This window comes from Biomphalaria glabrata, chromosome 2 (genome assembly GCF_947242115.1).
Source record: "Biomphalaria glabrata chromosome 2, xgBioGlab47.1, whole genome shotgun sequence".
Taxonomy (NCBI): domain Eukaryota; kingdom Metazoa; phylum Mollusca; class Gastropoda; family Planorbidae; genus Biomphalaria; species Biomphalaria glabrata.
In genome coordinates, this window is record NC_074712.1 from 61,803,509 (window position 1) to 61,818,526 (window position 15,018).

The 15,018-nt window shown below is 35.6% G+C and overlaps 1 protein-coding gene across 1 annotated transcript; it reads right to left on the bottom strand.

Moving 5' to 3' along the window:
- Positions 1-557: 557 nt before the first annotated feature.
- On the bottom strand, positions 558-14,808 carry LOC129924789 (uncharacterized). The gene is made up of 5 exons (XM_056021804.1): positions 14,793-14,808; positions 8,261-8,477; positions 7,111-7,285; positions 5,665-5,833; positions 558-2,634 (listed from the first exon to the last, which is right to left on the bottom strand). Exons 2-5 carry the CDS (start codon positions 8,459-8,461, stop codon positions 2,523-2,525), a joined length of 657 nt encoding a protein of 218 aa, XP_055877779.1. The 5' UTR covers positions 8,462-8,477; positions 14,793-14,808; the 3' UTR covers positions 558-2,522.
- Positions 14,809-15,018: the final 210 nt, after the last annotated feature.

Consider the following 15,018-nt stretch of genomic DNA (forward strand, 5'->3'; position numbering starts at 1 on the left):
TTATTTTGTTTCATTGTCATTTTCTGTTTCCTTCTTGCACTTTGGCAAAGTTTTAATTTAGATACTGCATTTCAGAAATTCATAAAATCTGCTGCTAAGGTCTATGATGTATTTATAATATGTACATTCCCACTATTATTCACAACATCTGCAACTATAACAGAGATATGAAATGTGAATGTAAAAAAAATACAGATTTAATAAAAATGTATGAAAGAAATTGCAAGTAGCAATGGTCCTGGTTCATCATGTTATTTATGTAAAAATAACTTTATTACTGGTAATGGTAATTTATTATCATTGAGAAAATAGTCCAGGACCAGATTGAGACTTGATAAGAGCCCCTTGTAATCTACATAAGACAATTTTTCTGTTGCTCTTTCTTCATTGGAGGTCCGTCCTTGAAGAAGACATAAGCTTATTTTGCAAACAGGTAAATCCAGCACTCTTAAAGCGGCATTTATACACATCACAACCTAATATGAATAAAAACCAGAGATGGCATAAAGTTGTATAGTAGCAACGTTTCGGAGGTATCGAAGAGCCCAAGTGTCCCAATGGAATGTTGAAGTTGAAGCAGCAAACACAATACAGCCACAGTGTGTTTGTAAAATAAACTTATCACACACGAATCAAAACATTCTACTAATTAATGAGGGTGCGCCCTCATGAGACCTAATCATTTTGAGCAACATGTTATCATAATTATCATTAATAAAAATAACTCAAAACAGCTGTAAAGTTTTTGTTGTTTTTTTTAAACTAGTAAAGATTTTGAGTGAATACATCTGAATCATTGATCATAAATATTTTTTCAATTTGTCTATGCACTTGGCATTAAAAAAATTACGACCCTTGATATGCAAAAAACACTAAAGGCATTTTTTTTCCTCATACTTTTACCAAGCCACTGGATGTCTGTTAACATTAAATATGCAAGTGAAATTTATTACACAACTGATATACAGATACAATAAAATCTGCAGTGAATTAGCCAGTATATCTGTGATCACCAGACATAGAACTCCACATCTATAGCACAACTGTAATACAGGTACATTATAAACTTAATCTGCCTTAATAGTATGCAAACAAAAATATGTAAAATACAATGTTTTAACAAAATAAAGGAAATACTGTCTCACAATAAAAAATTAAACATCATATAATCAAATGTTTGAAATTTGTTACAAGTTACTAATATGTAACTACATCTTAATATCAATATAAGCTTATTAACATTAAATTAGAAGAAAAAAAAAGTTTTTCACTTTCGTGACCTACCAGCAAAATAAAATGTTCAGACAGGCAACAAGGTGCACTTTACCAAACATCTGATCCACAACCAAATATCAACAGGCTTACAAACAACTTTAACAAGGAATACAAATAATCCTTGTCAGATGCTAATGTTTAGATTTTATATTTACATAACAGCATTAAGAAAGCAAGTAGTGAATAATAGTGAGAGATGGAGAGGTCTTAAACATACACGACAAGCCCTCACTAGGAACCATCAAAGAAAGAGAGGACGACCCCGGAATACATGGCGGCGCAATTTGGAAGCAGATGCCAAACTGGACGGCTGGAGAGACTAACCCAGAACTGAGATGCCTGGAGGAAGCTGGTTGGTGACCTTTGCCCCCAGACAAGACCACAGGCAGAAAGTAAAATAATATAAATCTGGATACTCAAAGTTTTTCTTATTCACTAACAACACAAGAAGATATTCTGTCTCCATCTGAACATTTTTAGTTCATGAAAATCTTTATTATTCAGAAAACCATGAAATAAAATTCTAATAGAAAAAGTTGATGAAAAACAGATATCCAACTATTCAAAGGCATCATAATGGATGGCAAAAACCCTCTATAAAGCCACCTGGATAAAAACAGCAGAGAAAAAAAGAAAACAAAAAATGTCCAGGGACATACAGAAATTTGAAAACCCCAAAAACCAAGATCCTTGTTACAATAAATCCACATTTAAACCAATCCATGGATAAAAGTTCTGATATGAAGACTAAAAAAATAAATGATTCAATTAAAATCAAACAAAAATGTCCTGAGAAAATGTAAAAATGTTGAAGCAAAACTCCAAAAGGCAAGGTCTAAAAAAAAACATTGTCACAAGGATGATATGTTTTTACAAATCTATTTACACAATAGTTGTACATAAAAAATAGGCAGACGTCCATCGTTTAAAAAAAAAAATGTTTTACAAAAATTTACACAGTGAATAAAATATTGTTCAGCAATCCAGCACAAAAAAAATAAAATAATGTCTTAATATGTATATATGAAAATCTGAGCAGAGAATGGATTTGATCAAACACCATTAGGCTTCTCAAGTCTGTAAATATGTATGACCATTAAAATTCAGCCTACTAGCTAAACAAATATCCAATCTAAATAAAAGTCAGGTAACATTGTCAGTGAGATTGAAATGGATTGCGTTCAGAAGGTATTGAGAGTCTTTTATTACACTGAATCCAGTGAGTTCCTTTGGTGGCAGGACACGTGTTAGACCGGAGCTACTTTCAAGTCCAAGTCCGGAGGTTCATCCCCGCACTGTTTCTCACCTTTGAACTCCTCTACAGCGTTCTCCGGCTGCTCCCTTAGCAACATTTCATGGCTTCAAAAGAAAGAAAAAAAGTATTAGAGATATAGACTAGAGGCAAAGTATTAGAGATATAGACTAGAGGCAAAGTATTAGAGATATAGACTAGAGGCAAAGTATTAGAGATATAGACTAGAGGCAGAGTATTAGAGATATAGACTAGAGGCAAAGTATTAGAGATATTGACTAGAGGCAAAGTATTAGAGATATAGACTAGAGGCAAAGTATTAGAGATATTGACTACAGGCCAAGTATTAGAGATATAGACTAGAGGCAAAGTATTAGAGATATAGACTAGAGGCAAAGTATTAGAGATATAGACTACAGGCCAAGTATTAGAGATATAGACTAGAGGCCAAGTATTAGAGATATAGACTACAGGCCAAGTATTACTAGCTAGAGGAAAGCAAACTTTTAGATTTCACAAATCTATTCACTAGATTATAACATTTTAGTAACCTTTAGTGCAAAAATAACCAAATTATGTAAGGTACAAATCACTTAACCAATTTAGAAGGTTTATAATTAAAAGTTAATTTGTTGGGCTTTGTTTGCTTGCGCATATCATAGTGTTATAACCCTAGTGGCGGACTGAAAGGGTTAATGTGTGTGCGCCCTACTGACACACATGATTCAGGCCAATCAACACAGGTCAAGGGCTGTTGAACAAGGGACATTACTGCTAATGCTCGCAATATGACCAATGTTATGGTCATGTGATCAAAAAGCATTTACAGACAGGAGACAGTGTGTTACAAAGGACAGTAGAGTCCAGGACAGCAAGCAGTAAGGACGGCATGCTACAAAGTGAGTCTTCGAAAATGTAGCTGTACGAGCTAGAGAAACTTGTAGTGACTAGTTAGGCAGTTCTGTTGTGAAGCAAAGCACTTGAAGTTAGTGTAGCCAATTGTGTTTATTGGCTGTTGTTGGTGTATTTGTCATTAAACCGCCACATTGTTTATTGAAGCTCTTGTTGTCAAGTTCCTGTGTTAGATGTGCTGTGTTGTGTGTTTAGCTGTGTTTGCAGAAGGCCGGATTAGGAGAGATCGTAGCAATATATTTTTTTTTTGTAACATATTTTTTTAATAATAAGAGTAAAGTCAGATTTCTTTTTTCTTTATTATCAACATGCCTGACTCTGACAGATCACCTCAATATTTGGCTAGTCAATTTTTTTTTACATGGAGCAAGTTACAATTCGTAAAACACTAAGTCTAGCTCGTAATGCATTCTGTTGACCATAGTTTGAAAGAATATAGAAAAATAATGTGCAAAGTGATTTACAGAATGAGTACATTCCCCCTGGCCAAGGCATGTAATTATTTTGAATGTATAAAGCAGATGAGTTCCTGGGCTTTAGAATAATTAAGGAGATGAGGTGGCTGAGTGGTAAAGTGCTTGGCTTCTAAACTGAGGGGGTCCCGCATGCAAATCTTGGTGAAGATTAAGATTTTTGAATTTCAGGATCTTTAGGTCGCCTATAAGTCCACCCAGCTCTAATAGGTACCTAACATAAGTTTGGGAAAAGAAAAGGTGGTTGGCCATTGTGCTGGCTACATGACACCCTTGTTAATCGTGCGCCCCAGAAACAGATGACCTTTACATTATCTGCCCTATAGATGGCAAGGTCTGAAAGGGTAACTTTACTTTTTGAGATGAATTCCTATAAGAAAAATGGTAATAATCTCAACTGTTTCTATGGTAACAGTTAATACGAGTTTTAAGTGGCCAGCACAACTATCAACTGCATTTATTTTCCCCAGCTGAGAACAGGTACCCTTATCAAGGCTATGTGAACCTGTGAGCTTCAGTTTAAAATGTCACAAACTGCGTATGTACGGGTGTTGCACTGAGTGGTTGTGAATGTTGTTGCCTAGGGAGTTGGATCGCTGGCGAGCAACTCCAAGCCCTAGTTCTGTATTCTGACCACAGGAACATCTTAACATCTCTATCAGTGGAGACTCAACTCATATAAATAGTTAATAAAACCCTTTATTGAACATATCTACAATAGACGTCATGTGGCACATCAGGTCAATGCCAACAAACAAAAGGTAATCACATAGTCCAAAACAGAGAAGAGGAAATACTTTTCTACTCTAACAACTTTGAATCTGTTCAATCTCCTGTCCCCAACTGTGACTAACTCTCTCAGAGCCCAGTCCTCAACTAGCTTAAAAATGACACATCTCATATACCCATACTTCTTCTAGCCAGCTTTTTACATAAATGGTAGTAGAATCTGCCTAAGGTGGATTAGGAGGGGGCATTAAAAAAGGATGTGGTTTACGGTTTCATAAGGGTGGGAGCAGTGTCTACAAAGGGGGAGTTGTGTGGGATGGTAATTTGACAGAGGTGTGCGTCCTGTTCTTAGTTGGAAGATAGCAGATTGCTCTTTGCAGGGGAGGAAGTTAATACTGTTCAGCTTGTTTGGCATTGTCATTTCTTTGTACATGGCTCTGCCTTTGTTTCCTGATGCCCATTGGTTGAGCCACTCCTCTTTGTGATTGTTGACTAACATTGACCTTAGGGTGAGGTAGTTAACAGGTCTATCTGGTTGTTCCATAGATGACCCTGCCTTTGATAGCGTATCTGCCTTTTCATTTCCCATGATGCCAATGTGTCCAGGGATCCACTGTAGTGTCATATTGATATTTAATTTTGATATCATCTGATAGATTATCACAATTAGTGTTGTCAACTCTCTTGGGCTGTTTGAATTGCTGCTGTTAAGTACTTGCAGAGTGGATATACCCCTACACACATTTACGTGGACCTGTTAACCAGGATCTCAACATTTCATGCTAGCCATGGTCAACTTTTCAATACATGATGTAGAGTAAAACTCTAAATTTAGCCCTACTATTACAGTAAATAAAAACGGCTTGCAACACAAAGGTCAATCCTGAATAAAAAAACAAAAAAAAAATGATTCATGCACAAGGACTGGAACCAGGAATGTTTTTTACCACCATATGATGCCTAACAAATTGACCACCCAATCCCATCTTTTAAACAGAAGTTAATAAACTCCTACTTCCCTACCTTCGTTCTTTGTTTTCTTGTCTGCGCTTGTAGAAGAAGATGAAGAAAAGTGTGATGAAGATAATGGGAACGATGATGGCCATGCACACCAGAGCAACAAACAGCGTCTCATCCTTCAGTGGGAGGTTGTGGAAGAAGTCTGTGAAACCACCATTGTTATTTTGGCCTTCTGAAATGCATAACAACAAATACATCTCAAATACATAACAACAAATACATCTGAAATACATAGCAACAAATACATCTGAAATGCATTGCAACAAATATATCTGAAATGCATAGCAACAAATACATCTCAAATACATAACAACAAATACATCTGAAATACAAACCAAACTATCAAATGATATTTGATATTTAGGGTTTTCGGCACATCAGCACAATTTAGGCCATGTCATGCCCATAATCCCTCAAGGGTTAATCCACCTTTATAGCTCAAAATCTAAACGTTATACAACTAAGAAAAAGACCAAACTAAAAAAACATATTTTAAAGAAAAAAAAAAGAGAAATAATGCTACACACTTACTTAAACTACTACATTAGAAAAGCTGTTGATGATCAGTGTGGTTAGCCCATCACAATCAATGTGAAAATTTGAGGAGGTTAGGATAAATTGTATATAGGCCATTAGTAAAGTTCTCTTTTAGATACTGGAGTGTGTTTTTGAGTGAAGTTGTATCACAAGAAAGATGATGCCTATTATAAGCTACCCTGACAACATCAACATCTAATCTTTCGACTCAGGACCAGACACAACAGAATGAGACAACACATGTACCGGAAGCTCAAAATTGGAACCTGTGAAATCTGCCCACGTGGAGTGTCACCAGAGAATGCTGACCACGTCCTTCAAAACTGCTCTCTTTACCAAGAAGCCCGTACAAGACACTGGCCCCAAAACACCCCAATAGAAAGAAAACTATATGGAGAACTCCCTGATTAGGAAACCACTGCACAGTTCATCTCATATATTGGTCTAGTCATCTGAACGCTCCAACAGTTCATCTCATATATTGGTCTAGTCATCTGAACGCTCCAACAGTTCATCTCATATATTGGTCTAGTCATCTGAACGCTCCAATATACAAATGAGAATGACAAAAGAAGAATCAAGTTGTATTACTTTCATTGTTTACTGCGAAAGTAAGATACTTTTATTGGTCCAAACAAAATAGAAATTCAGTTTGACTACAAGTGTCCACCTCAGCCTTACTGCTATTATAACAACTTACAGGCAAACACAAACAACATACACGTAACAGCAAAACACACACACACACACACAAATCAAGCGTTTGATCAGGTTCCTGTGTACTTTTCAGTAACGCTGAATGCCGTTTAAAAAACTGACAGTGTCCTGGCCTTAATGAGCAGGATCCAACCACTTTGCCCAGATTTAATGTTACCGATGAAAAAAAAAATGTCTCAAATCACTAATACTGACCAGTAGAGTTGTGGAAGATTTCATTAAAGACTTCCATCTCTATGTCGAATGACAGGCGTTGAGAAAAGGCACGATCAAAAGTTGATGCGCTCCCGTTGCTAAAGGTTGAGGCGTTCATGGCATTGAGTGCACCATACACAGCTTGGTAGACTGTAGCGTTGATTTCTGAATTCACCTGAGAGTTGATAAGATTCACTTTAATGGATATAGATACCTCAGGAGGTAAAAACTAAAGTAACAACCAGAACATAAGGTAACTAATAACATGATAAGAATAGGTGAGTGAACAAATGAATATCAAATATAAGCATTATTGAATAGAGGCTAATTTAATCATTGTAAAATGCTGTTTAACGATTTAAAAAATTCATAAATTTTCCAAGACAGCAATTTCTGTGAAAAAGAGTAATATATAACTTTAACTAAATAAATTATATATCTATATCCAGGGTTAGTAGCACTTGTCTATGACAAAATATTTAGGAGATTTTTTTAAGGATGAAAAATGTGAACAAACCAATTAATGCACAAAAACATACATGTGTGCATGTAAGGAACTAATGATTTATAAGACACATCCTAATTAACCTGTTAACTAACAAATGGCACAAGGACTAGGAAAAACAAAGTGTTCATATGAAAACATAAATTAGCATTATTGTATTATATTTAGTAATACAGGTTATTAAACTATCATATTATTTTGAAATTCTTCATGTCAACTTCCACAGTTAGTGTATTGACTTAGGTCACTGGCCAGGGCAGAAGAGTTCCAAAATGTTCAGCGTCAAGGTAAACCACCTAATTGAAGGTACTCAGCTTTAGTCAGGCATGGAAACTGATGCAAATATCTAACCCTAGTATCTTGTGTGGTGCCCCAAAGGTCCAACAGACTAAGGGATTGGTGAAGGTGAAATCAGGTCATAACACAACACTTAGAAAAAAGCATTTAACTTCTTCCATTCAGTATTTTATTGACTTCAGTTAAATGTTTAATACTAAAGTTTAAAAATTATGGAATTTTTTTTTATTTCATTAATAATTTATAACACAAAAAAAAGTTCATTTTAAAATGTTTCCTCATTATCTTGTTCACCATAAAAAAAAATAGTTCAATGACTGTGATTATATTCATGTATATTGTACTAACTGTTTGATTGCCTTGTCCCATGAGGTGGCCAGCTGGTATATTACTGAGTGGTAATTGAAGCAGCTCTAGGATATTGCTTTTAAAGCTGTGCAGGTCCAAGCTATAGCTGGTGAAGTGAGCCATCGTCTGATTAAAGGCTACTTCCACAGTGTGCTCGATGTTAGCTTTTATGATACTCCAAATACTTGGATAGCCTGCCATTTCTAGCAGTTTACTTCTGTTGAACAAGTAAAATAAGATACAGCATTGATAGATCTATAACACTAGATCTAGATCATTAATGACAGACATAATATTTAAGTCTAGATCTTTATAATACTAGAATCTAAATAGTAGAACTATATAATATATTTACTAAGATATATAATTTATATTAGATCTAGATAGATAATATAATAATCTCGTCAGCTGTCCCTTGAACTTACAACAAAGGGGTGTTGTGACATTATCTGATAACTAACATTTTTCTATAGTAATAACCCTCAAAACATTAGAGTCTTCTTCCAGCCTTAGAATTCAGTGTCCAACTTTCACAACCCTAAATAGACCACTAGCGAATAAACGTTTTTATCTCTTTATTGATCCTCCATCTATTGCTATGTTTGGCCATTCAACTGTATGCAGCATTTCGTACTATATCCATCACAAACTAGTAGTGTGCTTGTTTCAGCACTGATTTCCATGCCAATGGACCTCATTCACCAATCGTAAACAAACAACATTTAGCCATGTGGTGCTCTATCTCTTCTATATAATTTATGATCTAATTTTTAATAAACGATGGCTGTCACGTGCAGTTTTTTTTCGTTGTTTTATCAATTTGATCATGTGACTAAATGTTGTTTGTTTACGATTGGTGAATAATGTCCATTGCTCTAGCTGCTGCATCCAGTTTTGAAGTAAGATCAGAAAAGGTCTATTTTTGAAGATATGAGAAAAGTGGGCATCCACAGGAAAATGTACAGCGGGAGCAAAGAGCAGGCTAGAAGAAGTCATTCATTAACATGCATGACTAGATTGACCTAGGGACATGGGTAGGATGTAATCATCTTCTTCTTACAAAGGTTATTAATCAACTCACTCTATCTGTTTGTGGGAAGCGTGGTCAAGAGGCCAAGTGCACTTGAACTTGGCTTGGCTACCTAGAAGGGGGCTCGAGGTTCGACACTCGACTCGGGCAGAGTTGTGTTTACTGAGCGCCTAAAAGCAGAACGGAAAACCAACTCCTAGAGATCCCCCTCCCCCCGTTGGTTCACAAATGAAATTGGACCAAAAGCGCTCTTAGCATGCTACAAGCATGAAAGTAGCGCTATATAAAAAAAGCTATAATATGTATACTGCTACTTCTCCCAACATCCAAATTCGGATCAAGCTGAAATTTTGCACTTTTTGTAATTATTTTCATACACAGATGTTAGTTGGAGAAGAAAAATTCAAGGATTATGAACTTCAAAGTTTTCTTAATGATAGATTTGAGTTGAAAAATTGTTTGAATTGACTGGAGATGGCTTCGTAAATTAGCATGTAATACTTAACCTGACTTAACTTCTAAGGAGAATATACTAAATTTTATATTGTTTAGAATCTAGATCTATTATTGACTAATTTTATTATTAATCAATCTAAAAATCTAAATTTATCTCTTTAGAATTAGTAACTCTAGTCTATCTCTAGTTACCTAGTAAACTCTAGTACTAGATCTAGTAGAGATCTAATATCTACTAATTTAACTCTCCATAATTATTTTCCTTGTTTCGATAATATTATTCCTTTTGTTCATTTGTATTTCACTACCCTGTTATGATTGAACTTGAATAAATTTCTTGTTTGTTATCAGAAAATGTTCTTTTTGGTATTAAATTGTAGCATGATGCTCCTCTTTTTATACAACACAAAATAAAGTTTATTTAGTTTATAGATCTAAATCCAAAATCAATTTCTAAAGTTTAATAGGGGTAAAATCAATGTTAGCATCAATTAGGAGAGAAAGAGTAGATATATAGTATATTAATATAGATCTATATATTAATATAGATCTAGATCTAATATAAGTGTAATTAAAACACACTCACAGTCACACTGTGAGCAGAGTAGTAGGACTAGGTAGACTCAGTGACTCTACAGTGGTCTACACACTCGAGATTTATTTCTAGTCTTAGGTCTTAGATTTTAGAGTCAAGATTGACTCAGATCATTGACTCAAGATCTAGACTCTTCGTCTCTGAGGTTCTAGTCATACTAGAGATCTACTAGATATATTATGATTATCTAGATCTAGACTAGAATCTACAAGTAACAATATATCTAGACTCTAGACTAGATTCTAGGGTAATCATGAAGATGAGCGTCAAAAATTAATGATTCACCGAAAATTCAAAATTTAAAAAAAAATACAATTAATAAATTGAAATAGTGTTTTTAAAAGATTTTCTTGTAAAAAAGAGAACTTTTATATTTATATGACATCAACAAAAAGCATTAGCGACGTCACGGTTGCTCAGCACGCTGCCATTTTGTTTACAATGATGTCACAGAGGTGTTGCCAACTTAGTATTCTGAGATTTTCTTTTTGTTACACTTGCTTAAATCGGTGCTGCACGCTTGTTTGTAGGCATACATTATACAATAAACTATATAAACTCTTTCCTTTTTCTAACAATTATATTAATAAAGTTGCAATAACACAAATATATGCTGAACTTGTTTTTTTGTGTTGATTTGCTTTTTTTTTTTGTTAAGTCTATATAGTCTAGATTCTAGATCTAAATATAAGGTCAATATTATGTTTTGTTCTGTTGTATTTGAGTAACTGGTAAAATAGTAATCCTGTGGCAGTTTCTAATATTTAGGTGATTTTGGCCAACATAGAGCGTGAAAGGATGACATTGTGACCCGCTTCACTGAACCACGGATAAAAGAATCGGCCAGGCTAAAAACCATTTAAGAAGAAAGTCAAGCTGTAGTAGCCGTGTAAAAAAAAAACGTAGAAGGAAATCCAAGTCTAGTAACTAAGTAGGCTGGTAGTGGGTCGACGTGAGAGTTAGAAAATTTTAGAAAAGTAGCGATGTTAAGAGAAGTGATTAGGTCACAGTAGAAGTCACGTGAGAATTTAAGCAATTATAAAAGTCTGTATGAAGTAATTGATTAGTTTTATGTGTTGAAATTGCTGTGCTCGTCTTTAATAGTAGTTGAGTATCTGGGCAACAAGCTGCTAAGAACATGTAGATTTCATTTCACATCAAGAAATATTTCATTGTATATTTCATAGACAAGATATTTCGGGTGTTCATGAGCGCCCGCAGGATTTTTTGCAGGGGGATGCAAGTTACCACCTATGGCTCCAAGTCGTAGCTTCAATTTTTTCCCCCGAGCATATTAAAGAAAAGAACTGGTGTCCCCTTGCCCCCTCCCCCTACCTATACGATATTAATTTCACTGTAGGAAGTAACGTCTGTATGATATAAGATAAGTAGATAAATAGGCCTACTTGTTTAACGCTCTTGCTTCGTTTTAGGATGTAAACAAAACAGGTTGAACTGAGCATTAGTATTGCTTGAAAAGAGAGACGTTAACGAAGAAACTAACGAATCCAGATACGGACTGTAAAGCAGTGCTCTTTAATAATCCCAAAAATCCAAACAAATTTTTTTTGCTTGGTGTGTCTGTCGACTACAAATTATCGGCAGCACTAATTCATTACCTAGTTTGTCTGCCAATAGTCTCGCCTTCCTCAAGATGCCATCCCTGAAGTGTTCCTAACCATGGTCAGTAAGGTTTTTGATTATGTAATTAATGTGACTGCTGGTGTGCTTTTGAGCGGCCACTTATGCTAAGATGGACAGACTGCAACGTACAACACGGAAACTGGTTCAAGAACAGATGAATAATTGATTACAATTAAAACACACATCAGAAGCACACGAGAAGCAGGCACTGATTACAAATAAAGCAGTTTGTCTGGTTTCACTTATAGTAGGCCTAACTATTTTAAACTGCACCAAACATGTTGTTTTGTTAGTAAAATGTTTTCCATGTTTCGGATGTTCCTTCAGAGTTGAAGATAATTACTTCCTAGTCCAAACCTCTCGCAGGACGACGGGGGATGGGAGTGTGCAGGGTTTGAACCCTTGACCATCGATAAATCTGAACGACAACCCAGCGCGCAAACCGCACGACCAGGCAGCCATCCAACTCAAAGATCTTCTCAAATTGACAGCTGACTAGAATTTTTCCTCCAAGACAAAAAGAAAATAATATTTTATCATATTCTAGGTCTTTACTAAATATAATGATAGCTATAATTATGTGCAAATGAAAAAAAAATCGTCAAGACTACGTGCTACAGAATTTTGAACTGCAAGCCCATAACAAAGCGTACATGGTCGGACATGAACTACAGATTAGCTTATTCCAGTTTATTACAATTATATAGCTTATCCTCATAAACTTTATTTCAGGGAAATCACTATATGCTAAGTTGCTTCGTATCAGAAGTTAATTGATTTGAAGGTGTAAAAAACATGACAACTCTCTCGCGCGCTTAAAGATTGCACGAAACAGGAAAGGCTCGAAATTAACTATCAAACAATTTACAGCCCAGACACCAGAACATAACATCTTGCATAGGTTTCTGTCACATACTCGTTTGAGATTCAATGTGACATGGAGTGAGCTAATAGTCATTTGACTATCTCGTGCCTTATTTACGAAGAAATAATTGGTCTGTATTTGACCACGGGGTGAAAACCTCAGTTACCTTTTGGACTCCTGAGAGTAAAGAGATGTATGTATGTATTGTGTAAGAGATACGAGATGTAATAAAAATGGGTTCTAAGTGATGTATTTCCATGGCTGGAGTTGCCAAGTTATTATGCACTATTTTATTATGATTATTAAACGTTTTGTCTGTTGAGACGATGCTTGCTTCTAAACATATGTGTTGTGGTTAAATTACTCAGTGAACATAGTGGCACTACGCAACAACAAAATTGATCGGGATAAAGTTATTTAATGTTTGCACAAAGAACATTCTAACAAGGCCAGAAGAGGCCCTAATGCTATACAAATAAACATTCGCATTATCAGCATATGTCAAAGATATGACAGTTTCGAAACAGCTTATGGACCTGATGTAATCAGAAAAAAAAGGGAACATTATTGTACCCCCAACCCCCCTGGCTACGCATATGCCCAGTAGTGGCCTTAGGGGGTGGCAAGGATATATAGCATACATATACGGCTTAGGGCCCCGCGCACTGCTAAGGCCGCCTCTGCCCATGCCTCCTTCAGTGAAGTCCAGTAGGACGTCGGCGCCGTAGGCGCCATTATCCCGTTGATGGTTAGAAAGGCTTTTATCCAACCACCAGGCCTGGAAATGGGGCTATTCACCCCTGTCCTGTCTGAGGCCTCCAGAGTGTCGAAGTCCGACAGCCATCAACAAATACAAGGCAGGACTATTACAGTAGGCCTACACACGAAAGTATCTTTTTTCCATAAATTGTGAGATGTCACCTTCCAGGAGCTTCTTGTAAACCAGAAGACCACGGAAAATCTGTTATAAGTTATAAAATGGTTTCGTTTTAATCATTTACACCTAGGATTAGAGTGGGTTCTATGACATTGCGTGGCTCACTGCGGTTGCTTAGGCTGTAGTGACCTAAGGCAGGCTCTGAAAAATATCGGCGTATGCTACTCACTGTATAATAAGCTTTTTTTTTTAATAAATTAATTACCCTTTTTAACATCGTTTACCGTACTTTCAAAATACAGCAAGAGAAATAAATAAATAGAAATCGCTATATGACAAGCGTGAGAGACATAAAACGCTTGGGCTTGTGATAGCTACATATAGAGAGGCTCGAGGTTCTCAACATCGGACTCAATCAGAGTTGTGCTTACTGAGCAACTAAAAGCATTACTGAATACATTTTCCCTGGATACCCCCCCCCCCTTAGTGATCCTGAAAACAGATTGGACCATAGTGCTCTGAGCATGCTATGAGCATGAAAAATGCTCTTTATGAAAATAAAAACTATTTAAAATAAAATGGAATCTAGTCTAGCAATTCATAAAAGCTATTTTTAAAATTATCTCAATCCAGATCTTGTCCTATAAAATATAGACGTAGGTAATTCACACAAAAAAGTATTTACTCAGAGATTGTAAAAATTCATAATTCAGTGACAATGAAAAGTAACATCTATTTAGCACACACACACACACACACACACACACACACAATGATTGCAATACATCTTAAATTATTTTGTCTAACATTAATACATCTGTACATAATGGGTGTTTCTCATTTTTAGTTGGCAGCACTTAATGATGCCAAAATTATTTTTGTATAAAAACAAATCTGGATTTGTTTTTGGCCAGGAAGAGACAACAAGGAATGTCGCGAAAAATAATTTTTGACGCTCACATTCATGATAACCGATTCTAGATCTACAAACTGAAACTCTCAAACTGTAACTAAGTAAACTAACAAAGTTACGAAAGTCTCGATTCGGAAAGTTTCAAACCTTACCTTTCAACTTCAACACACAGGCGTCACAGGTTTAAAGATTCTTTAATCAGATTTAAATCTAGTTAGATCTATATTTCACAGCAACGTTTCTATTTGGCTATTTAATCTTTCAAAACCTCTAGACCTCGGTATCTATAATTTTGATGTAGATTCTTGTCAAGAAATAGTATTTTAACTGTTTCTCTGAGGTGACGATCTTAATTCCGACGCCATCATGTTTACAATT

Coding starts and splice junctions, on each gene's coding strand:
- LOC129924789 (XM_056021804.1), bottom strand. CDS start 8,461: ATGGCAGGCTATCCAAGTATTTGGAGTATCATAAAAGCTAACATCGAG. Junction 7,286..8,260: donor TGGGACAAGGCAATCAAACA/GTTAGTACAATA, acceptor ATCAACTCTCAG/GTGAATTCAGAAATCAACGC. Junction 2,635..5,664: donor CAAGAAAACAAAGAACGAAG/GTAGGGAAGTAG, acceptor TTTCTTTTGAAG/CCATGAAATGTTGCTAAGGG.